This window comes from Loxodonta africana, chromosome 2 (assembly GCF_030014295.1).
Source record: "Loxodonta africana isolate mLoxAfr1 chromosome 2, mLoxAfr1.hap2, whole genome shotgun sequence".
In the NCBI taxonomy this organism is placed as follows: domain Eukaryota; kingdom Metazoa; phylum Chordata; class Mammalia; order Proboscidea; family Elephantidae; genus Loxodonta; species Loxodonta africana.
Window position 1 is genome coordinate 28,657,086 of NC_087343.1, and position 24,984 is coordinate 28,682,069.

Consider the following 24,984-nt stretch of genomic DNA (forward strand, 5'->3'; position numbering starts at 1 on the left):
GGAATCTTGGTAAGGTAAAAATTCTCTCAAATCCAAGCTCTGCTCCCTTGTGCTGATACCTCTTCGAGTTTTATTGTGGATTTGTTTTTGTTCTTGCAAGTAAAAGTTTGTTTTGTTGTTACTGTCATTATAAAATAGGGAATTCCATGTCTAAAGAAGATTTTGGTCCATCTTCTGGGACTCCTGCTTACTATGTGAACAAGCATTTTGGTCTCTTACCATGCATGTTCTTGCCCATCTGGCATAACCTCACTCAAGACAGTTTGAAAACCAGTGGCTACTTTGGGGTTCTTCTGATCTCTCTAAATTAACTTTTCTGCACAATAAATTAGAGAACTGAAGCTCCCAGATTAAACAGTTCCAGTGGGATGCCTATTTTGATTGGTGTATTTAGGTCTCTAAGAAACATCAAGACAGTAAAATCACCTCCCTGCAGGACACCGTCTCTAAATCAACTAAGCAAAATAAAGAATTACAATGTCAAATTTCAGATAATAGTTTCAAATAATACTCCTGTTCTCCTGCTGTCCCTGTTTGCCCTCCTACTCTTGTGATAACACTTCTTCTGAACTCTCCTTTTTCCCTAAAAAAAAACCTGCTACGTCAAACATGCCTCTCAACTCAAATAAACCCTTGCCTGAAATATGCCCTTTAAAATTCATCCCAGCAATGACATCAAGGATTCCCCTCATATCATTTTTGTCCCATGGACACGCTGAGAATTACATAGCATTATGAAAGATTTTCCTAAACTCTGTGATGATCCCTACAAATTTTCTGAAGAATTAAAAATCCTTGTTGAAGCCTACCAGCCTAGGCTCCTCGACATATGCCAGCTTATTAACATAATTACTGACCCAGGAGAAAGCCAATTATAGCTGTAACAAGCAGAACGAAAAGAAACAGAGGACAGTTTAGCCATAAATATTGATAAAATGGCCACTGAGCTGTTGGAAGAATTTCAGACCATTAGTAAAAAATTACTAGATGCTATTTTCTTTGTATACCTAAGGCTTTTCCTGTGGCGGCTCTTAATCTGCAAGGAGAAACTCTTTTACCTTTTAACAGCAAGTCTTGCCAATTTTTAATTGACACTGGAATCACCCTGCCTTTTACTAAGCCAACCTGTTCACAACAGCCCCTGCTCCGGAATACTAAAACCTCAAAAGTATTGGGGGTCACCAGTCAGAAACAGGTGGTGATTCATTCCCTGTCTGTTCCAATATCTCTTGGTCCTGCTGAAGATTTATGCCTTTTTACTCAGTGCTGATACGCCTGTCAATCTATTGGGAAGGGATCTTTTATCCAACTGGAATTGCCATTTACAATTTAACAAAAAGGGGAAAATATTATTGAGCCTGTCTGATAACCCTAAATCAACAGAGACAGGCTCTGAATTAGACAATATTCAGGAAGAAGAATCCATTTGCTGTATACGTGCTTATCATGCCACTCCAAAATTCAACTCAGTCTAGTCCTCTCCCTTCTCACATTTTTTCCCTAGTTCCCCAAAACTTGTGGGCCACTATATCCATAGACGCAGGCTGAGTTTTGTCAGCTAAGCCCATTAAAATTCAAATAGATTTGTCTAAATCTCTGCCAAAACTTCCCCAGTATCCAATCAAATGAGAAGCAAAGGAGGATAAGTGCCAAATATACAAGATTTCCTTTCTAAAGGTTTAATTGTCCCTTGTACCAGCCCTTGTAATACTCCCGTTTGTTCTTCCAGTTAAAAAAACCACATAATAGGGGCTGGAGATTTGTTTAAGGTTTGTGTGCAATAAACTGTATTGTTATTCCTAGATTGCCAGTATTTCCAAATTCTCATTTATTACTTTCCAATGTCCCTTCAGATGCAACTCATTTCACCATTGATTATCATTGTAGCACCTTTTTCAGTATTCTTGTGCATTCTGAAAGTCAACATTTGTTTGCTTTTACCTGGAAAAATCAACAGTTTACTAGACTAAAATGATCCAAGGATATACTGAATCTCCTACCTATTTGTCTCAGATTCTGAATACAGAGTTGCAGCTTTTACAGTTTAGAAACAAATCCACATTGCTGTAATATATTGATGATTTGATAGTTTTCTCAACCTTCCAGCAGGCTTGCCTTGACAACAGCGTAGCTTTATTAAAACATCTGGCTGCTGGTGAACATAAGTTTTCCAAAGAAAAGTTAGAGTTTGGTCAGCCTTCTGTTAAGCGTTTGGGCTACCTAATTTTGTAGAAGGTTTCTCTATCGATACTAAATGGAAAGGAGATATTCTTGTCTTTCCTATACCTAAAACTAAGAAACAGCTACAGGGGTTTCTAGGACTCTGCTGCTATTGAATTGTATTTCCAATTTTTCTCTGTTGGTTCAACCTTTATACAAGTATTTAAAAGCCTCTGAGCCAGATTCATTCCAAATTTCACCAGAAGATCAAGAAGCTGTAGTTCAAATAAAAGGGGCTTTAATGAAAACAGCTGCTTTAGGTTTTCCTAACTAGATTTTTCCTTATTTGTACATGAAGTATCTGGAAATGCTTTAAGCATACTAACTCAAAAACATGGAGGACAACAAAGATGTATATAGGTTGTTAAAGACTAAGCTTGACCCTTGTCATGGATTGAATTGTGTCCCTCAAAAATATGTGTCAACTTGGTTAGGCCATGATTCCCAATACTGTGTGGTCGTCCTACATTTTGTGATTTTCCTATGTTTTATAAAACAATCTCTGCCTATGGTTAAAGAGGATTAAGGTGGGATATAGCACCCTTGCTAAGGTCACATCCCCAATCCAATGTGAAGAGAGTTTCCCTCGGGTGTGGCCTACACTACCTTTTATCTTACAAGAGATAAAAGGAAAGGGAACCAAGTGGGAGGCGGGGGGCCTCATACCACCAAGAAAGTAGTGCTGGGAGTAGAGTTGACTTTTCGATCCAGGGTCCCTGCTCAGAGAAGGTCCTACTCCGGGGCAAGATTGATGAGAAGGCTGACAGAGAGAAGAAGCCTTCCCCTGGAGCTGATGCCCTGAATTTGGACTTTAATCTTCCTTTACTGTGAAGAAATACATTTCTCTTTGTTAAAGCCATCCATTTGTGGTATTTCTGTTTTAGGAGCACTAGATGACTAAGATAACCCTATAGCCAGGGTATGCCCTCCCTGCCTTAGGGTTGTGGCTGAGACTGACAAACTATGGCAGATATGGTGCTGGGAAAATTTTTAGATGTCTGTGTGTCCTATGCTGTGCCTGCCTTACTTAATTCTGCCTTGATACAACATCTTTATGCCAGCATGCTAACCTCCTAGGAAGCTCTCCTGGCTACATCTAACATTAGACTACAATCGATGGCCTGTTTAAATCCAGAGACTCTTCTCCCCACAATTAATGAAACAACTATCCTACATATGATTGTCTAGATTTGACTGAGCAAATTTTAACTCCTCAGAAAGACTTAAAACTAACTAATCCTGATTTAGTTTTGTTTGTGGGTGGTTCTTATTTAAAACCTAATCCTGCTAGTCCTTGCTATTGAGCTAAATACACTGTCATCATATCTACTGAAGTCCTTGAAAGTCAGGATATCCCTGAAGCCACTTCAGCACAACAAGCTGAATGAATTGACCTCATTAGAGCTTACTAAATTGCTTCAGGAAAATCTGTTAATTTTTTTTTTATGAATAGCAAGTACTGGTTTTGAATTGTACATTATTTTGACATGTTATAAAAACAAAGAGGATCTTTAACATCCTCTGGAAATTCCATAAAAAATAGACCATCGGTAGCAAACTTTCTTATTGTTGTTGTTGTTAGGTGCCATTGAAGTCAGTTCTCACTCATAAAAACCCTATCTATAACAGACGGAAACATTGTCCTGTGTGCAACAGAATGAAATACTACCCAGCCCCGTGCCATTCTCACAATCATTGTTATGCTTGAGCCCATTGTTGCAGCCACTATGTCAATCCATCTTGTTGAGGGTCTTCCTCTTTTTTGCTGACCCTCTACCTTACCAAGCCTGATGTCCTTCTCCAGGGACTGGTCCCTCCTGATAACATGTGCAAAGTATGGGAGATGAAGTCTCATCAACCTCGCTTGAAAGGAGTACTCTGACTGAGTTCTATTCATTCTTCTGGCAGTCCAGGATATATTCCTCGCCAATGCCATAATTCAAAGTCATCAATTCTTCTGCAGTTTTCCTTATTAATTGCCCAGGTTTTGCATGCATATGAGGTGATTGAAAATATCATGGCCTGGCTCAGGCACACCTTAGTCCTCTAAGTGACATCTTTGCCTTTCAACACTTTAAAGAGGTTTTTTTGCAGCAAATTTGCCCAGTGTAATACATTGTTTGATTTCTTGACTGATGCTTCTGTGGTGTTGATTGTGGATCCAAGTAATATGAAATCCTTGACATCTTCAGTGTTTTTTCCATTTGTCCATGATGTTGCTTATTGGTCCATTTTTGAGAATTTTGTTTTCTTTATGTTGAGGTGTAATCCATAGTGAAGGCTGTGATCTTTGATCTTCACCAACAAGTGCTTCAAGTTCTCTTCACTTTCAGCAAGCAAGGTTGTGTCATTTGCATGACACAGGTTGTTAATGAGTCTTCCTCCAATGCTGATGCCCTGTTCTTCTTCATGTAGTCCAGTTTCTCATATTATTTGCTCAGCATACAGACTAAGTAGAGTGAAAGGATACAAGCATGATGAACACCCTTCCTGATTTTAAACCATGCAGTGTTCCCTTATTCTATTCCAATGACTGCCTTTGTCTATGTACAGGTTCCGCATGGGCACAATTAAGTGTTCTGGAATTCCCATTGTCACAATATTATCCTTAATTTTTTGTGATCCACAGAGTCAAATACCTTTGCATTCTAGATGCTCTATTACTCCCCTCTGAAATTGCTGTAGTAAAAATACAAGCTCACCAACTAAATGTAGTACCCCTAACTGACAAAATTAGAGGAAATAATATTGCTGCCTGTCAAGTTATTTCTGCATTTATGATAAATAAAGAAGGAGCTCCCCAAATTTGTCTATGGATAAATTCAACCTTCATGAATTAATTAGATAAACTTTTAAAACACCGACAATTAACCCAAACTGATGAAATTAAAGCATGGGAAAAAAGACTGTTACCAAGATTTTGCCACTAAATTATGGACTGGGCCTAATAAGAAAACTATTTTACCTAATTTTGTACATGTTCCTATGATGTGAGCCTTATATGAAGGTTTACACAGGACAAGATAAAAATGACTGAGACCTTAAAAAAATATAGATGGGAAAAATTTTTTGATGTGGTCAAACATGCTGTTACCCATTGTCTTATTTGCTCTCACTACAATCCTGAAAAACACCTTAAAGTCCTACCTGGACAATACTCTTTACCTCCAGTGCCTATGCTAGAATGGCAGCCTGATTTTATTCCTCTTCCACCCTTGAATGATTATAAATAAGTAGTAGCAATGATTTATAGACCTTCACATTGGGTAAAAGCCTTCCCCTGCCTTTGTACTACTGCATCCTTTGTATCAAAAAAATTTTTGAAAACATCATACCCACCTGGGGAGCATTAAACACTCTTTGTAGTGATCAGGGAACTCATTTTACTAGTCAAGTCATTAATGAACTGTGTCGAGTTTTTCCCATTTATCAAAGGCTGCATTGTCCCTATTGTCTTCAGTCTTTTGGTCTAGTAGAGCGAACTACTGGAATAATAAAGACTCAAATAGCCAAGCTTCATGAAACTGTATATTTGTCCTAGACTAAAGTCCTTCCCTTAGCTCTTTTAAATCTGAGGTCCACATCATTTTGATATCACAAACTTTCCCCCTATTAAATAATTACTGGGAGACCCGTGGTTCTTCCTTATGTTGCCTACACTGACCCTAATATTTTTCAACCTGAGTACTGCAGTATTATCAATCTTTAATCCAATATTCTAAAGGGTATATTTCACAGGTTAGAACAGCTTTTGATGAACAAAACTAGGCTCCCAACGTTTGCCTAACATCGCCCCAGGAGAATACGTATATTGAAAAGGACACCAGAAAAAAGATTCATTAGAACATCACTGGTAAGGTCTATAAGAAGCCCTCCTCACCAACCCATATGAAGCCAAATTAGATGGAATAAAACCTTGGATTCATTTGTCACAAGTAAAAAAAGGCTAAAACTCCTCTTTGGATTAGTCAACCCACTAGAGAATTGAAAGTGACCTTTAAATGCCCCTGTAGCTAGAAGTGGAGCCCCAGAAGTACAGTGGTTACTTGACAACAATGGGTAACGAGTGGCCAGAAGTAGATGACGTTTGAGGCAGACGGCTGACCCAAGACCCTGGACCAGGTCTGAAAATACACTTGTTTGTTTTCTTTTGTTTTTTCCTTTGCTACAGTCAGGTGTCCACTAATGTATTCCTAGACTGCACAGATGCTTAATCTCACCATTTTCACAGGTTTGACTGTTGGATTACGTGGTGCCCTACCAACCTCAAGCCAGTCTGCCTTTCCCTACAGGGATCTTATTGGGTTGCTCTTGACCTACGGCTACAAGAACAATGAAGAAATAGTTCATTACTACAGGAAATCACTTTTACTAGATTTTCCATTGGTAAATGTCCTCTTTTTGGATCTGAACAAAACCCAGGACATAACTTAACCTTGACTCTTAACACAACCTGTACTTACTAAATAAAATAACCCAAGAAAGGCTAGCTAAAGAATCATCTAAATCCACAAACAGTATTCTTTGTATTGTAGGCCCATATCAACAATTGTGGGATGGATTCATCTGGTTAACTCCCCAAGTGGGGAGGCTAAATCAGGCTGCTTTCCTTTTCTGGGAACAATCTAACCACACACATATGAATAATTCCGCCATTGCCAGACTTATGGGGTGGTTCCAATGTCTGAATGTGTATCAGTTATAACCTTAGAAGCTAATGACTGGTTCACCACTGACTGGCTAAAACGCTCAAGTATCTACTGGGCGGCCCCTAACGGCACCTTTTGCTTCTATGGATCCAACCTTTAGCCCTGGCTTCTATGAGCCTGGATTGGAAGATGTGATCTGGACCTGAGCTGCACTCAAGGGTGTATTTTAACGAACTCATTTTACAAGCCAATGTACATATATTAAGTGTGTGATGGTCTCGATCTGTATTTTGTTGGCTTGATCATTTAGCAGTGTACTTGGCATCTCAGATAGGACTTGAAGATGTTAAGGCACGTGCAGAAATACTAAGCAGATATATACAAAGTACCCTAAATGGCAGTGCTCATGGGCTTCAAGAGCTAAATACTGAAATGGCAGTGATGAGAAAAGTAGTACCTCAAAATAGAATACCCTTTGACATTCTCACTGCAGTCCAAGGAGGTACCTATGCCATAATGACATCTGATTGCTGTGAATATTCCTGACAATAGTGCTAATATTACACTCTGTTAGCTATGAGTTAGAAATAGACTCGACGGCAGTGGGTTAGTGGGTTTTATGTTAATCATATGAAAAGTGTAATATCTCTCCTTAATGATCCTATTCCTTCCCTAACCGATATTATAAGTAATTGGTTTCCCTCTTGGTGTGAAGGGTGAAAGAAATTGCTACTTTTTTTTTTTTTTTTGGAATCTTTATATTTCTGATTGTTTTTACTGTTGTAATTACAAAATGCTGTTTTGCTTTAGTTCAATGTATTTTATCCATGAAATGCTATACTTTAAACCATTTAACCCTTCACATAAAAACATGCTGGTTTCACAGCCTCTACTAATGATTGTGTTGTTCAATCATCTCCATTTTGTCTCCCTGAGTATGTTTCATCTTGATCTCTATTATTCTATCCTGACTGAGAAATGTTCCTTGAATGTGGTCTTGTCCATTAATATTTTCCATAAAACCTACTCGTCCTGAAGATGAGGCCTATTAGCTCAGCAAGGTGAAGAAAATAAGTTTATTAACCAAAGTTTCTCAAGCAGAGAGACAAAGACCTGGCAGAAGAAAGGCTACTCCATTGTGAGTGATCAGCACCTCCTGAAGGAGCTTTGATTGAAAAGGAGAAATGTAAACAGAAAACTTTCTCTCTAAAGACAATTGTGTCAGACATAAGAATCGGGACCAACGTGCATTCCCAGGAAGCAAAAGTTCAGGATGCAAACCATTTGTTTATGGGGAAGGTGTGTCAAGACGTAACCAATTTGTTCCCAGGGAAAATGTGTTTGTGACTCCCATGATGTATAACTGAACTGGCGGGTGCTGCTCACTTAGGTGGTAACTCATTCCCTCCTAGCCAAGTGGCCGACCTTTACATTTCAAAGAACTTCAAGCTGAAGTTGATGTTATCTATAACCAATCATTAACCTCCTAAATTTCCTTTGTTCTCTATGCATAGAGACCCCTCTCTCCGCATGAACTGTGTAGTGCTTTGTATTTTTACTTAGCGCTGTCCAGCTTGAGCTGTATTATTTCTCAATCAAACTCTTTTTCTTTCACTCCTAACAGAGTATGAGATTTTCTTCTTTGACATTTCAATCTTGTTTCTGCCAATTTGTAATTGGGTACAATTTTGTAAATTAAGTGTGGAATTAAGTATTGGGTTTAGAAATGGAACAAATAGCATCAAATCTCAATTTTACTACTTCTGGCTTTGTGACTTTGAGCAAGTTTCTAAAACTCCCTGAGCCGTAGTTCCTTCTTTGTTAAATGAGATCAATAATAATTAAAAAATAATAGTAGAATAAAATAAATTTAAAATTCTTAGAATGATAAATGGCATAGAGTTCTCATTATTAGGTATCATTATTACCAATATGTGCCATTGTTTCCTCATCTGTAAAAGGAATGTAATGATATATACCCACGTTTGTTGTTAAGATTAAATGATATAATATACAGTCAACATTTAACACAGAATCTTATTAATAGTGTCCAGGTAACAAATTTTAGTACTTTCTAATTTTCTCTTGTATTCATTTTATTTTCCCCAAATTATAATATCTTCTTTTTTATTATTCATTTTCCCCAAATTATAATATCTTCAGCTTACTAATTTTAGATAATTTTTATTAGTTAATATTAAATGTAGAACTGTGGATACCTGTGCCTATCCCGTGATATACAGATATAGAAAATATTTGTAATAGCTATAGAGAAGTCTTTTCAGAACTTTGATTAAAATTACAATTTGCGTGTTCAATGAGAATAAATTACTTTTAATATAAAATAAAATCTATAAATATAAACAACTTTTCGGAACTTTGATTAAAATTACAATTTGCATGTTCAATGAGAATAAATTACTTTTAATATAAAATAAAATCTATAAATATAAACAAACATGTTATATACATAAAAACCATCTTACTGATTTCAGCAGCTATAACAGTAAGATTGTGCCATTGAGAGACTTCACGGTCGAGTGGCTTTGATGTATAAAGGGATCCATTTCCAGAATGTATGTTAAAGATCCTGTCAAGGTCAGTATGGCGATCCAAGGAAAATCTGAATATATAAGACAAAAAAAAAAAAAAAAAAGCAGGGCATATTTATTGATGGTTTGCAGAAGATAACAGCATAACGCAAAAAATGCTAATAACTCCAGGAAAGATCACAGTATTGATGTAGGATGTAACTGTTTCATCAATTTATCTTTCTCTCTTTCTCTCTCTCTCTCTCACACACACACACACACACACACACAAATATACACTTTTCAAGGTATGAGCCCACATTTCATTCTGCATTCAATTGGTGGAATTCTGAATGTTTGTGTTATTTAAATCATTATCTATTGCTTTTTTAATTGAACTGAATTGAATCAAATTGAATTGAACTGCCAATTCCATTTTGTTTGTTTTTTATTTATTTCTTATTGTTCAGTTTAAAAAAAGTAATGATGAAATTTAAAAGATAATGTGACATTATACTGAAGATACAGAGCGACTGTGGCTCTTCTTTCAAATTCCTGACATAGTTTTCCAATTCTCCGTAGATGAATTCTGTGTAGCTTTCATTTTTCAAAAACCATTTCCAAAACATACATTATAAATACTTTTGACTACTGAATTAACATTCACAATAAAATACAAAAACAATTTTAACATGCCCAGTATTATCCATCCGATAAATGCATGCCATTAGTAAAGATACGTTGTTTCTTTGATACTAAATTTGTTTTTACCCACACCCAAATTTACCCACATTGTCTATCAAAAGAGTAACATCTAAGAATAATTACTTTTTACATTAAATTAGAATAATTCAATGTATTCAACAGGCTTCAGAGAGTACACTCTGTCATAAATAAGGAATACAATCATTAATTCTATCACATATGGTATATGTGAATACAGTATCTCTTCTTATTTCTTGGATTTGTATCCTGACTTAAATATTTTACTTTTTTTTTTTTGGTTTTAAAATTTAACAGACATATTTTGACATATAATAAACATTGATCTATGTTTTGATCTATATATTAAAAATCCATTCCTTTGTGTGGAGAAATATCTTCATATTACCATTTAATAAGGCCATTAAACTTCATATAACTCTTTTCAAAAATACTGTATTCCATTAAAAAAAAAAAAAAAACCTTTGTAATTAGGAACACAGACCGAAGCCTGCGAAAGTCAGTTAGGAGCTCTGCCAAGGAAATGGTAGGTAAGTACCATGGGGAAAATTAAATGTTTATATTGGTTATGTAAAAGATTCAAAGTAAAAAAACAAAACAAAACAAGTAATACAGCAATTTAGATGAAGATACTTGGATTAAGGGAGAGGGATTTATGGAGAAGTCATGTTGACAGATAAGAACACTATGTGACTTGCAAGTACAAGTTTCTCCTGCCAATATGTAGCCTATGGGCACCATTTTGTGATCCTGTGTGTGATAATAGCAGAAAAAAAAATATATGTAAAATAATATAAATGGGATTATAATTTTAATAGATATAAAACATGACTTCAATTGAAAAAGTGAAAGAACATACTGAATTTATAACTAAGCCTAGCTAAAGCACATAAAATTACAGGTTTCCTACAAATGTGGCTAAGGAGCTTAACCCTGGTAGCGCAATGGTTAAGTCCTCTGTTGCTAACAAAATGGTGGCAGTTTGAACTCATCAGCTGCTTCTCAGGGAGAAAAGACCTGGAGATCTACTCCAGTAAAGATTACAGCCTAGGAAGCTCTATGGGGTAGTTCTACTCTGGGTCTCTATGAGTCAGAATCAACTCGAGGACACACAGCAACAAGAACAACATATGTGGACGTATACTTAATAACAGAGTGCACTGATAAACCACACAACAGCCATTTCAACTCACACCTGAGTGGTTCATCTGATCCAATGAGAAAGAAAAATCTGCCTGCTAAAAATTAGGGAAATGCACAAGAACCAGAACACAGGAACCAGTACACAGTCATTTTGAGGCTGAAAATTATATGTAGATAGTTTTGTTTCTTTAAACATAAAGGAAAAAATGCCTATGAAAACTTTGGGTCTTTCACATTTTTACGTGTTTATCACATCTTGTATGTGTTGAGGCTGCCACAAGAAAGAAATGAAAAAAAATATTTGAAACGACTCTAACCTTTCTGGAATGTTCTAATTGTTTTTGGGGAAAAAAAAACAAAAAAAAACTTCCCCTCTTAGATGGCAGAAACCTAAGGGAGTTTCTAAAAACTTAATATAACCATATTGTATCATTATTGTAATTATATTCTCTTTAACTTTGCAGCAGTTAAAGCACTTGGCTGCTGATCAAAAGGTTGGCCATTAGAATCAACCAGGCGCTCCTTGGGCAAAAGGTGTGCCAGTCTGCTTCTGTAAAGATTACAGCCTTGGAAACCTGAGGGGGCAGCTCTACTCTGTCCTATACAGTCGCTATGAGTCGGGATCAATTAGATGGTAATGGGCTTAACTGTTAAAACTTCTTTCAACACCACTTCTTTCAACATCACCAACATAGTACTTTAGTTGCATTGGAAATGCATCACCAAAATGATATCTTTGTTCTCTATCAAGGGTCAGAACAACAAATACCTTAAGGAGACAAGTAGATGACACAGGTCAGGTTTCAGGTGAAAAGTTATATCAAGAACTGGAGTAAATTGGAAAACTTATGCATACCCTACCCAAAATCATTCACATACAATTTAATTAAAACACCTGTGCTCACCGACGTCATGCACACCATACAGAAGACTCTGGCATTTTTCATTGTATTAAATGTTTTAAATATAAATTCACAGTCTTTATGTTTACTCCAACTCCCTTTCTTTTTATCTTAAGACAGAAGCATCATTACCTAATTGGGCTAGAAGTAGAATCTGGGTCTCTTGCCATTACAGTACCGATTATTGTGCCCACTTCAATATCTTCATGAACCTCAAACAAATAGGAGGATCTGCTAAAAACAGGAGGTTCGTCCGCATCTTCGATGGAGATTTTCACAATCGTTGTATCTTTAAATGGTCCAAGGTAATAAAAACGGGGGTCCACATGGGTATTTTCTGCCTCAACCTTCAAGGTGTAAAGTCTTCGGCTCTCATAGTCAAGTGGCTGCATAAGAGAATAGATCATCAAATTAGAGTGAGGGAAATAAGACTATATTGTCTCTTCAAGTAGAAGAATGATGTTTAAAGCCTGGCTGATTTTTGAATATCATGATTAAAATGGAATTCCTGTCAAGTTGAGCATTAACTATAAATAATAAAAAAGTATACAAGAAAATAATGTAATGTCCACATATCAGTTAGGAATAATTTTTTACATGTATTAGCAACTATATAATACTTCAGAATATAGGGAAATGAAACTTTGAACTTTGGAAAAAACTGTAAAGAATATTGAAACCTACAACACAATGTCGACTCATTAAAAACAGATTGGTGGCTGAGAGAGCAGATCAGTGGGATGCAGACCCCAAATTCTCATAAAAAGACCAGACTTCATGGTCTGACTGAGACTAGAGGAATCCCAGCGATCATGATCCCCAAACCTTCTGTTGGCCCAGGACAGGAACCATTTCTGAAGACAACTCATCAGACATGGAAGGGACTGGACAATGAGATGGAGAGAGATGCTGATGAAGAGTGAGCTACTTGTATCAGGTGGACAGTTGAGGCTGTGTTGGCATCTCCTGTCTGGAGGAGAGATAGGAGGGTAGAGAGGGTTAGAAACTGGCAAAATTGTCACGAAAGGAGAGACTGGAAGGGCTGACTCATTAGGGGGAGAGTAAGTGGGAGTATGGAGTAAGGGGTATATAAGCTTATATGTGACAGACTGACTTGATTTGTAAATGTTCACTTAAAGCTCAATAAAAATTATTAAAAAAAAAATAAAAGAGGAAAATATAAAAAAAACAGATTGGTGGAGTTTGTGTGTGTGTGTTTGTATGTATATGGGTGTATGTGTGTATGTGGGTGTGTGTGCACTAAGTTTTGGCTACTGCTAAATTTTTCTAAGCAAAAAATTCAGTTTTCTTTTTAAATCCACATTGTACTTCTATTCAGTTTGATAGAGTCGTGGTATTACATAAAATTTTGCAGAGTTATGTGAAACCTTTCAACAGTTATGTGAAACATCTAAGAATAGGAAAAACTTGGGTGAAGAGAAAAGACTTTTTTCTTTTTTTTAAGCTATTAGGTAATTAGGTTACATTTGGCCACAGAAAAAATAACTTAAATATATAGTTTAATCATCATAAGTAAAAAAATCAAGGCTCCCACTTCACACTCATTCTAAAAGGTATGCTTTGTTAACAGAAATAAGACTTGTTGAAAGAGATATCCTTATGCTTCTTTTGTATTCTGAGAATGAGCGGATAATATTTTTATTGCTGTGTTACTTCCTTGTCATGAAAAATAAGAAGGAAGCTGCTTCCTCCTTGCTAATCACACTGTCCCTGTGGTAACAGTTGTATACCTTGAGCTTTGCAATAAAATCCTAGGATAGTTTTTTCTTTCTTTTTTTGGTGATTAACCAGTATCTCACTGGTTACTTTATGCCAGTACAGTGCGCATCCCATTTCATTAATACCTAAATTTTAATGTGTCTTATTCTTTTCAGACTACCACGGTACCAACTCTACTATTTAAAACTGGTTACCTTTAAATGGTATCAATGAGCATATGCTAGCAGGAAAGTTTAATTTATATAGCAGACGGGAAAATGTGAACAATTAAATTATGTTCCAATTCAGGCTGTCTGTTTTTATTAGCAACTCTAATTATTGCTTCATACATCTGGAAAGATGGCGTACTACTCTTTATGCCTCCAACTGGATATATTGCCATTATTAGGTATTTAATAGTTCTATTTTTAAGAAAACAGTGTTATTAGGGTGGTCTTTTTTTAAAAAAAAAATTTTTTTTTGGTTAACATGGTTCAGAAATATAATCACACATCTCAGAAATATAATCACACATATATCAACTTGCCCTTGAAATTTTAAAAAATCTCATGTGCCATGTTTCAACCAAAAAAAATTTGGCCGACATTTCTAAAGAGCTCTTTGGTTTTCTTTCCCTCTTACTTATGCAAAACATGATTACATTTGATGATAGTGATATTTCTTGGTGGGTAGTGCATAACGAAAAATAGAGTAATGAAACCTATGAGTCATCCTTTGGTATCTGCAGGGAGATTAGTCCCAGGGCCCTTCACGATACCAAAATCCATGGATGCACAAGTCCCTTATATAAAATGGCATAGTATTTGCACATCATCCAGTATACTTTAAGCCATGTCTAGATTACTTACAATACCTTATACAATGTAAATGCTATGTAAATAATTGTTACATGGTACTGGTACTGCGTTGATTAGGGAATAATGCAAGACAAGAGGTGAACAATGCTCAAACAAAGAGTGCTAGAGAGAGCCTGAGGATCTTTGAAATGGCAGAAGGCTAGAGCAGGGATTGCCTACCCATCACTTCTTTCATGTGAATTCAGTGTAGAGCTTGGTATGAGGTAAACTGAAGGTTTGCTTTTTGGAACTTTCTTTCCAAATATTTTTGATCCGCGGTTGGTTAAATACAAAGGTGCTGAACCCATGGATATGGAGGGCAGAGTGTACTCTCTAAATACACAGATACTGATTTATACTGATGCTATGTACCTTTTTCACGGTTATGATCCCTTCCTGTGTGTCCTTCTCAGTTATGATGTCAAACATATCAGTCCCGTCGCCATCAATAATTCGGTATTCTACTTCAGCATTTTTCCCAGTGTCAGCATCAGTTGCTTTTACATTTCCAATGGCTGTGCCAACAGGGGAGGATTCAAGAACTCGAAGATGGATGGTGTCTGCAAAGAATAAAGGAGAGAATGTATATATAGAGAGAGATGGATAATTAGAGTAATTTCTCAATAGAATATTCAAAGGTAAATATGTATGTGAATGCATCATAAATCTTAAGGGTCAACTAAATTAATAAAAATTAATACATACAACTAATTATGGTTACGTTAAATTAAGGTCCAGGAAAAAAGTGACACTTTGGCGCTTTGGTCTGTGGATATTATTATAAATAGTGAATGCCTACCTCTTATAGCATTATGGAAAGCTGGCTTTTTAAAAAAGAGCAAGTTGTCTTTTTTTGCAATTGCACAAATAACTACAGACAAGTTTTAAGTGGAGATATGTATACGATCATAACAAATCGCATAATACAGAGTAAATATAACTACCATTTTCATTTTCCCGTATTTAGGTATTTACTACTCTTAGTTTATTTCACCTGCACGATAAAATGTTATGCGATCCCATGAAATCAGTTATAGTGTGTAGGAACTCTATTTCTATTTGTGACAAGAGAAATAAAGGCTAGTCTGTGGGAGAAATATGAAGACGTCCTTCACACTGTCGATGTAAAAGCCCTAAATTCTGACAAACTCCCCTCCATTTGAGAGAAAAACAAGAAATTATCTAAGCTCCTGGTGCATGCACCTGGATGTGCTTCAAGCTGAACAACCTCCACTGCTAATGGGATTTATACTTTAGTACCTGGTCATAAACTACATATTACTGATGGATTAATCGACCTGAAGGACGCTTCTGATGATAGCACCTTCTAACCCATAAACCTTAAGTAATTCTCCTTAATATACATAATAAAGCCCAGAGCTCTTAGCCAGCTGTGCTCTTGCCCCAGTATATCTTCCCTAATGTATTCTCCCGTTAGTCAGTTCCATGAAATAGTTACACTAAATTGGACTTTTCAGAGATTTCTGGTCAAAACTTAATTTCCTACACCTCTCTCTCTCTGTTGTTGCATGCTATTTTCCTCACATAAAATTGTTTCCCCACTACCCTCACATGGTCATTGTGAAGTTTATCAAGTCTGAGACAATGGCACCTACAACCATTCAATTTCGGAAGTCATTTCCTAGGAGATACTGTTAAGGCTTGTATTTCTTCCCACTCCAGTTGGTTTATTACCCTATACTGTTGATTCTCTTTTCTGTTTTTCTCTCCATCTATCTCTGGTAACACACTGCTGAATGCAATTCTCAACTCGTTCCTTGGCTCCTGTCATCTGGATCTTTGCCTTTGATATTTCTTAGCTTTAGAAGACCTTTCCACTGAATATTCAGATGGCTTGCTCACTTCTATTCCTTCAGATGTCTGCTTGCATTAGTTTCCCAGGTCTTCTGTACCAAAATTGCACAAACGGGGGATTGTAAGAACTGGAAATTTACTGTCTCACAGTTCTGGAGACTAGAAGTTCAAATCAACGTGTTGGTCTGGGTCATGCTCCCTCTGAGATATCCAGAGGAAGACTTTTTCTTGTCTCTTTCCGATTCTAGTAGACCCACATATAGGTGCATCTTCACATGGACTTCCTCCATTTGTCTGTCTTTCTGTATCTCTTCCCTTTTTATAGGACACAATTCAGACTGGATTAGAACCCACACTACTCCAATATGACCTCATGTTAACTGATAACATTTTCAAAGACCCAATTTTTAAAGAAGATCTGGTTCACAGATATCAGGTGTTAGGACTTCAAGATTTCTTTTTAAGGGATATAGTTCAATCCATAACAGGGTTAATTGTAATCTCGGAAGTGTGACAACGACCTTATTGAATATAGGAGCCCTGGCGGTGCAGTGGTTAAGTGTTTGGCTGCTAACCAAAAGGTCAGCAGTTTGAATCCAATAACTGCTCCTTGGAAACTCTATGAGATAGTTCTACTCTATCCTATAGGGTCAGAGTATTCTGCCATCAGAATAGACTTGATGGCAGTGGGTCTGGTTTTTTATTTTTGTGTATTGAATATGACCTTACTGAAAATAAGGTAAAAATTCTTCATACCACTTATTTGTTTGTATGTAGCACAAGGATGCAATACGAAAGAGAGGCTTTGTATTTTTTTTTTTTCTTACCATTACAGTGTCATTGAATGTATTGTTATTGTTAGTTGCCCTCTTGTTGACTCCAACTTATGGCGACCTTATGTACAACAGAATGAAACACTGCCTGGTCCTAAGCCATCCTCATAACTGGTGCTACTTTTGAGGCCCTTGTTGCAGCCACTGTGTCAATCAGCCTCATTGAGGGTCTTCCTCTTTTTCACTTACTCTCTACTTTACCAAGCACAATGTCCTTCTTCAGGGACTGGTCCCTCCTGATGACGTGTGCAAAGTACGTGAGACATCCTTGCTTCTAAGGAGTATCCTGGCTGTACTTCTTCCAAGACAGATTTCTACATGCTTCTGGCAGTCCATGGTACATTCAATATTCCTCACCAACATCATAATTCAAAGGCATCAATTCTTTTCAGTCTTCCTTATTCATTGTCGAACTTTTCCATGCATATGAGGTAATTGAAAATACCATGGCTCTACACGTTAGTTCTCAAAGTGACTTTTGTTTGTTTGTTTGTTTTAGCACTTCAAAGAGGTCTTTTGCGACAGATCTGCCTAAAGCAATCTGTCATTTGATTTCTCGACTGCAGCTTCCATGGGCATTGATTGTGAATTAAAGTAAAATGAAATCCTTGACAACTTCAATCTTTTCTCCATTTATCATGATGTAGCTTATTGGTCCAATTGTGAGGATTTTGGTCTTCTTCATGTTGTGAACCCATAGTGAAGGCTGTAGTCTTTGATATTTATCAGTAAGTGCTTTAAGTCCTCTTCACCTTCAGCAAGCAAGGTTATGTCATCTCAATATTACATGTTGTTAATGAGCCTTCCTCCAATCCTGATGCTGTGTTCTTCTTCACATAGTTCAGCTTCTTGGATTATTTACCAGAACATACAGGTTAATTAAGTATGGTGAAAGGATACAACCCTAATGCACAACTTTCTTGATTTTAAAACAGGCAGTATCCCCTTGTTATGTTCGAGCCACTGCCTCTTGGTCTATGTACAGGTTCCACGTGAGCACAAGCAACAGTTTTGGAATTCCCATTCTTCACTTGGATCTTTTCCTACAACACCATCAGTTCTTGATCATAGGCTACCTACTGAAATGGTTGAACACTGAAAATTCTTTTTGGTACAGTGACTCTGTGTATTCCTTCCATATTCTTTTGATGCTTCCTGTGTTGTTCAAAATTTTCTTATGGAATTCTTCAATATTGCAACCCAAGCCTTTAATTTTCTTTTCAGTTCTTTCAGATTGATAAATGCTGAGCATGTTCTTCCCTTTTGCTTTTCTATCTCCAGATCTTTGCACATTTCATTATAATACTTTGTCTTCTCAAACAGCCCTTTGTAATCTCTTCAGCTTGCTTATGTCTTCATTTCTTCCGCTGGCTTTAGCTACTTTACTTTCAAGAGCAAGTTTCAGTCTCTTCTGACATCCATTTTAGTCTTTTCTTTCCTTCCTGTTTTTTTAATGACATTTTGCTTTCTTCAAGTAAGATGTCCTTGATGTCATCCCATAATTCATCTGGTTTTCCATCATTATTGGTCAATGCATCAAATCTATTCCAGGGTGTGGCAGGAGGATCAAACTGCTGACCTTTTGGTTAGCAGCCATAGCTCTTAACCACTGCACCACCAGGGCTCCATTCTAAGTGTAGAAGCCACTAAATAACCTGCTGCAGTTGAGTTGATTCTGACTTATAGCGACCCTATAGGACAGGGTAGAACTGGCCCATAAAATTTCCAACGCTGTAGTCTTTATGGAAGCAGACTGTCACATCTTTCTCCTGTAGAGAGACTGGTGGGACTGATATCGTCTCCTAGTGGACCAAGCTGAAACCGCAGAAGGCATCAGAACAGTGGCAATTTGACACTGAGGAAGAGTATGAAGACTCCAGTGTGAATGTTGTGAATAAGAAGACTTAGGAGGATATGAAAAGAAAAAGACTGCTCTAGTGTTCCGATCTTTCTTAGCTATTGGGCATTTACAGCCTTCTGGAGATTGTTTTCTTCTGCTTCTCTCCATTAAATGCTCCTAAGGACTGTTTGCTACAGAGTCCTGTGGCCTAGTGTGGATCTTGTAAAAACAAGACATGCTGACAGATTGCAGGGTTTTATCTTTGTTTTATGTTAAAAATGATTCCACAGGAAAAAAAAAATAATAAAAATAAAAAGTGTTTGACTGTGCCACCCCAGCTCCTTAGCCACTAAATAGATATTTGTAAACTGAACAAACGGAAGCGTCCCAACTAATCTATGAGCAAAATCCAATCCATTCTCAGTTGCTCTCAGTCTGTATTGCATCCATATTTCCTTTTTTTGAAAACATTAGTCTTATCAAGAATTGTTCAGAGCTCCAAAACTCTTCAATGGTTCCCGCTGTACTAAAGAAAAGTTAAAACATTCTTAGGTTGGCCCTATAATTTGGCTTCTTTTTGCTGTCATTCTTTCCTTTTAATAATGCACTCTGATCCCATTGATCTTGTTTTTATCAACATGCCAAGATATATCTTACCTCAATATTTAATAGACATTTTCTCCCTACAACAAAGTGTTCCTGCAGTTCTTTGCCTGCCAAACTGTTCCCCTTCCTCCTGATACAGATCTACTTCCCCATGCTGCTAGCACAGAACATCAGTAACCCCAGCCCAGTAAATGCAAGAACTTCTTAAAGGAAACACACTGTAAGGTGTCATAAAACTCGCACCTCAATCAATTGATTTATCATACTGTAGCAAAAGTAACGCTTCTAAAATATTATATTAACTCTCTACTTAAAGCACTTCAAGGACTTTTTATTGATGCTAAGGTACGTTCTTAATTTCACTTGTTTTATAAAGCTTTATACAATCTGGTTTCTACTAACATCTTCAGCATCATTATAGCCTGTTTTCCAACCTAAAGCCTATGTGAAAACCAGTCACGCTAATGTTTTCTGAAGAAGTGGTCTGTCAAGTATACAAAAATAAATGAATAAATAACAAAACAAATACAAATAACATGAATGGTTTAATTGACATGTATATAAAACCTGTATGCACCATCTAGAGGAAACAGATTCTTTTCAAGCATGAATGAAGGACTTAAAGCAGTAAATAAATACATTTTTATAAATGCATCTACTACATTCTCTGACCATGTTACAATTTAATTAACCCCTAATTCCTCATAAACTTGAAAATTTACAAATAAACTTCTATATAACTCATGGTTCAAATAAGGTAACACGTTTGGGAACAAAAAGAAAGAAAAACAACAAACCTAGAATTGAAAAAATAAAGACAGAAGGAAAGAAAATCACCCTGTGTACTGCAGGAAAAATTATACTATTTAGAGAAAGTAGTATATAACTTCATATGCTTGTACACAAAGAAAGGCAAGCTTAAACTTAATGAGCTAAGAATTAAACATATGAAACTAAAAAAGAATAATATAATAAGCCCCACACAAAAGAAATGTGAAATAATACATAGAAAAGTAGAAATTGATGAACTAGAAAATAAATGTACAAAAAAAAAGATAAAAATGTCAAAAGTTGGTTCTTTGGAAACACAAACATCTATCTGGCAAGACTAAGGAAAAGCGAGAAAAGGAAAAACATATTATTAAGAATAAAAAAAAGAATACAACTGCTGACAATATAGAGATCTATGGCATGCTTGATTATACACAGCAGCATAAAAGATCAAATTTTTACACAGAGAATAGCATAGTATTTAAAACAATTGCACTTTAATTTTTTTGGTTTCTATTTAGACAGTTAACAGATTTAGCAGGTGAGGGAGAATGCTCTCGGAACCAAAAGACAGACAAAGAGGCTGTCAATGGTGGATGTAAAAGAAACTTCATAATATTTAAACTTACAAACATAAGCAATAGAGAACCTGAAGAAAAGGAGATGAAATTATATTTGGAGGAGAATATACAGTGGCATAACAAAGTAATGGTTTAAAGTCATTGTCTGTGATAAAGAATTGAAGGTGAGAATGAATAGAAGGCATGGTAGCTTTTATTTATTTATTTACTATTTGTGTATTTAATATCTTGATGCAAATTATTTTCAAAGTAAATAAATGAAAAACTGTCCTGCCGATATTAGAATTTATCAGGTTATGCTAAATAAAGTCTCAATACCACGGAGTCTTTTTTCAACACAGAAAAAAAAGAAAATAAGTTTCTTTGTTTCATTAATTTTACTGTCACATAGATTTCACTGTGGGTATTGTCTCTGGGAATTTGTTCTCCCACTTTTTATTTTTAGCTTGGGGTTCTTTGAGATCACTTGATTCATATTCTTAGGCACATACTTAAATTCTGAAAATTTCTCTGCTTTGATCTTGTCTTAATAGTCCTGGTCAAGAATCCAAAACTATGTATCATTTCATTTCTTGATTGGTTCAGAGACAATACTCATTACAAACCACATTTAATTTTGATTACAGTTTGAGTTATTCATGTTATTTTTTAGTACTTTTTGATACCTATACAGGAAAGGGATTATGCTTCATTGGTTCATATTATAATGAGCCTAAATTTTGTAATTTTATTGATTATATCTATACATATGTATATGGTATACAGACAGACAGATTATAACTATATATATAGTTATTATTATTAAAAAAAATATTATTAGCTCCCATCAAATCCACTCTGACTCATGGCAACCCCATGTACAACAGAACAAAACATTGCCCTGGTCTTGCATCATCTTTCCAGTTATTGGCATGTTTGAGTCCACCATTGTATCTATTGTGCCAATCTATCTCAACTAGGGTCTCCCTTGCATTTGCTGACCCTATGTTTTACCAATATGATGTCCTACCCTAGCGAGTGGTTCCTCCTAATTACATGTACCAAGCAAGCAAGTCTTTTGTGATCCAGAAGGCTTTCGTTGTCTGTTTTTGGAAGTAGCTTGCCAGGCCTTTCTTCCTGGTCTGTCAGAGTCTAGAATATCTGCTGAAACATGTCTATCATGGATGATCTGCTGGTATTTGAAATACTGATCGCACTGGTAGCAAAGCTTCCAGCAAGCCACTAAAGAGTATGACAAAACTGATAGATGGATGAGGATATGTATAATATAGTGTAATATGATATATGAGATACTGTTGGTATAATATCATAATTTCTCCTTCAGTTACTTGTTGCTTTATATAAAAATATATCTGAATGTATGTATATACATAATTATTTATATTTTTCTGAAAGAATAATAAAAGGTTTTCTGGACATTCAAGAAAAGCCATAATTACAACTGGGCCCCATTCATTAAAATACAGTAGATTTAGTTCTTACGGCAACAAATACAAAGAGCTATTCTGTATATATATGTTGTAGGGCCAAATGAAGAAATAGAAGATTTTTATCAGCTGCTTCAGTCTGAAAATGATTGAACATGCAATCAAGATGCATTGATAATTATTGGCTGTTGGATTGCAAAGCTGGAAACAAAGAAGAATCAGTACTTGGAAAATATGGCCTTGGTGATAGAAACAATGCCAGAGATCGAATGATAGAATTTTGCAAGACCAATGACTTCTTCATTGCAACTACCTTCTTTCACCAACATAAACGGTGACTATATACATGGACCTCACCAGATGGAACACAAAGAAATCAAATTGACTACACCTGTGGAAAGAGACGATGGAAAAGCTCAATATCATCCGTCAGAACAAGGCCACGGATCAACTGTGGAACAGACCATCAAATGCTCATATGCAAGTTCAAGCTGAAACTGAAGACAATCAGAGCAAGTCCACAAGAGCCAAAATATGACCTTGAGTACATCCCACCTGAATTCAGAGACCATGTGAAGAATAGATTTGACGCATTGAAACTAGCGACCGAAGACCAGACGAGTTGTGGAATGACATCATCCATGAAGAAAGCAAGAGGTCATTGAAAAGACAGGAAAGAAAGAAAAGGCCAAGATGGATGTCAGAAAAGACTCAGAAACTTGCTCTCAAACATCAAGCAGCTAAAGTAAAAGGAAGAATTGATGAAGTCAAAGAACTGGACAGAAGATTTCAAAGGGTGGCTCGAGAAGACAAAGTAAAGTGTTATAATGACATGTGCAAAGAGCTGAAGATAGAAAACCAAAAGGGAAGAACAGGCTTGGTGTTTCTCAAGCTGAAAGAACTGAAGAAAAAATTCAATTCTCGAGTTGCAATACTGAAGGATTTTATGGGGAAAATATTAAATGACGCAGGAAGCATCAAAAGAAGATGGAAGGAATACACAGTCATTATACCAAAAAGAATTAATCGATGTCAACCATTTCAAGAGGTGGCATATGATCAGGAACCGATGGTACTGAAGGAAGAAGTCCAAGCTGCTCTGAAGGCATTGGCAAAAAACAAGGCTCCAGGAATTAATGGAATATCAATTGAGCTATTTCAACAAACAGATGCAGCGCTGGAGGTGCTCACTCATCTATGCCAAGAAATATGGAAGACAGCTTCCTGCCCAAATGACTGGAAGAGATCCAAATTTATGCCTATTCCCAAGAAAGGTGATCCAACCGAATGTGGAAATTATAGAACAATATCATTAATATCATACACAAGCAAAATTTTGCTGAAGATCATTCAAAAATGGCTGCAGCAGAATGCCAACAGGGAACGGCCAGAAATTCAGGCTGGTTTCAGAAGAGGACATGGATCCAGGGGTATCATTGCTGATGTCAGGTGGATCCTGGTTGAAAGCAGAGAATACCAGGAGGATGTTTACCTGTGTTTTATTGACTATATAAAGGCATTCGACAGTGTGGATCATAACAAATTATGGATAACATTGCAAAGAATGGGAATTCCAGAACACTTAATTGTGCTCATGAGGAACCTTTACATAGATCAAGAGGCAGTTGTTTGGACAGAACAAGGGGATACTGATTGGTTTAAAGTCAGGAAAGGTGTGTGTCAGGCTTGTATTATTTCACCATGTCTATTCAATCTGTATGCTGAGCAAATAATCTGAGAAGCTGGACTATATGAAGAAGAAGGGGGCATCAGGATTGGAGGAAGACTCATTAACAACCTGCATTATGCAGATGACACAACCTTGCTTGCTGAAAATGAAGAGGACTTGAAGATCAAAGACCACAGCCCTCTGTGTGGACTGCACCTCAACATAAAGAAAACAAAAATCCTCAAAACTGGACCAATGAGCAACATCATGAAAAATGGAGGAAAGATTGAAGTTGTCAAGGATTTCATTTTACTTGGATCCACAATCAACAGCCATGGAAGCAGCAGTCAAGAAATCAAAAGACACATTGCATCGGGTAAATCTGCTGCAAAGGACCTCTTCAAAGTGCTGAAGAGCAAAGATGTCACCTTGAAGGCTAAGGTGCGCCTGACCCAAATGATGGTATTTTCAATCATATATGCATGTGAAAGCTGGACAATGAATAAGGAAGACCAGATAATTGACTTCTTTGAATTGTGGTGTTGGTGAAGAATACTGAATATACCATGGACTGCCAAAAGAACAAACAAATCTGTCTTAGAAGTGCAGCCAGAATGCTCCTTAGAGGCAAGGATGGCAAACTGTGTCTTACATACTTTGGACATGTCAGAAGGGATCAGTCCCTGGAGAAGGACATC

At 36.5% G+C, this 24,984-nt stretch overlaps 1 protein-coding gene across 4 annotated transcripts in view; it reads right to left on the reverse strand.

Annotated features, from left to right (window-relative positions):
• CDH10 (cadherin 10) overlaps positions 1–24,984 on the reverse strand; it is a 143,898-nt gene that overhangs the window by 23,808 nt on the left and 95,106 nt on the right. For all 4 annotated transcript variants that reach the window (XM_064270867.1, XM_064270845.1, XM_064270859.1 and 1 more), the window contains 3 exons: positions 15,117–15,304; positions 12,301–12,554; positions 9,356–9,492 (listed from right to left, as the gene is read on the reverse strand). In XM_064270867.1, coding sequence (XP_064126937.1) covers positions 9,356–9,492; positions 12,301–12,554; positions 15,117–15,304 — 579 coding nt within the window. The remainder of the gene's footprint in view (positions 1–9,355; positions 9,493–12,300; positions 12,555–15,116; positions 15,305–24,984) is intronic.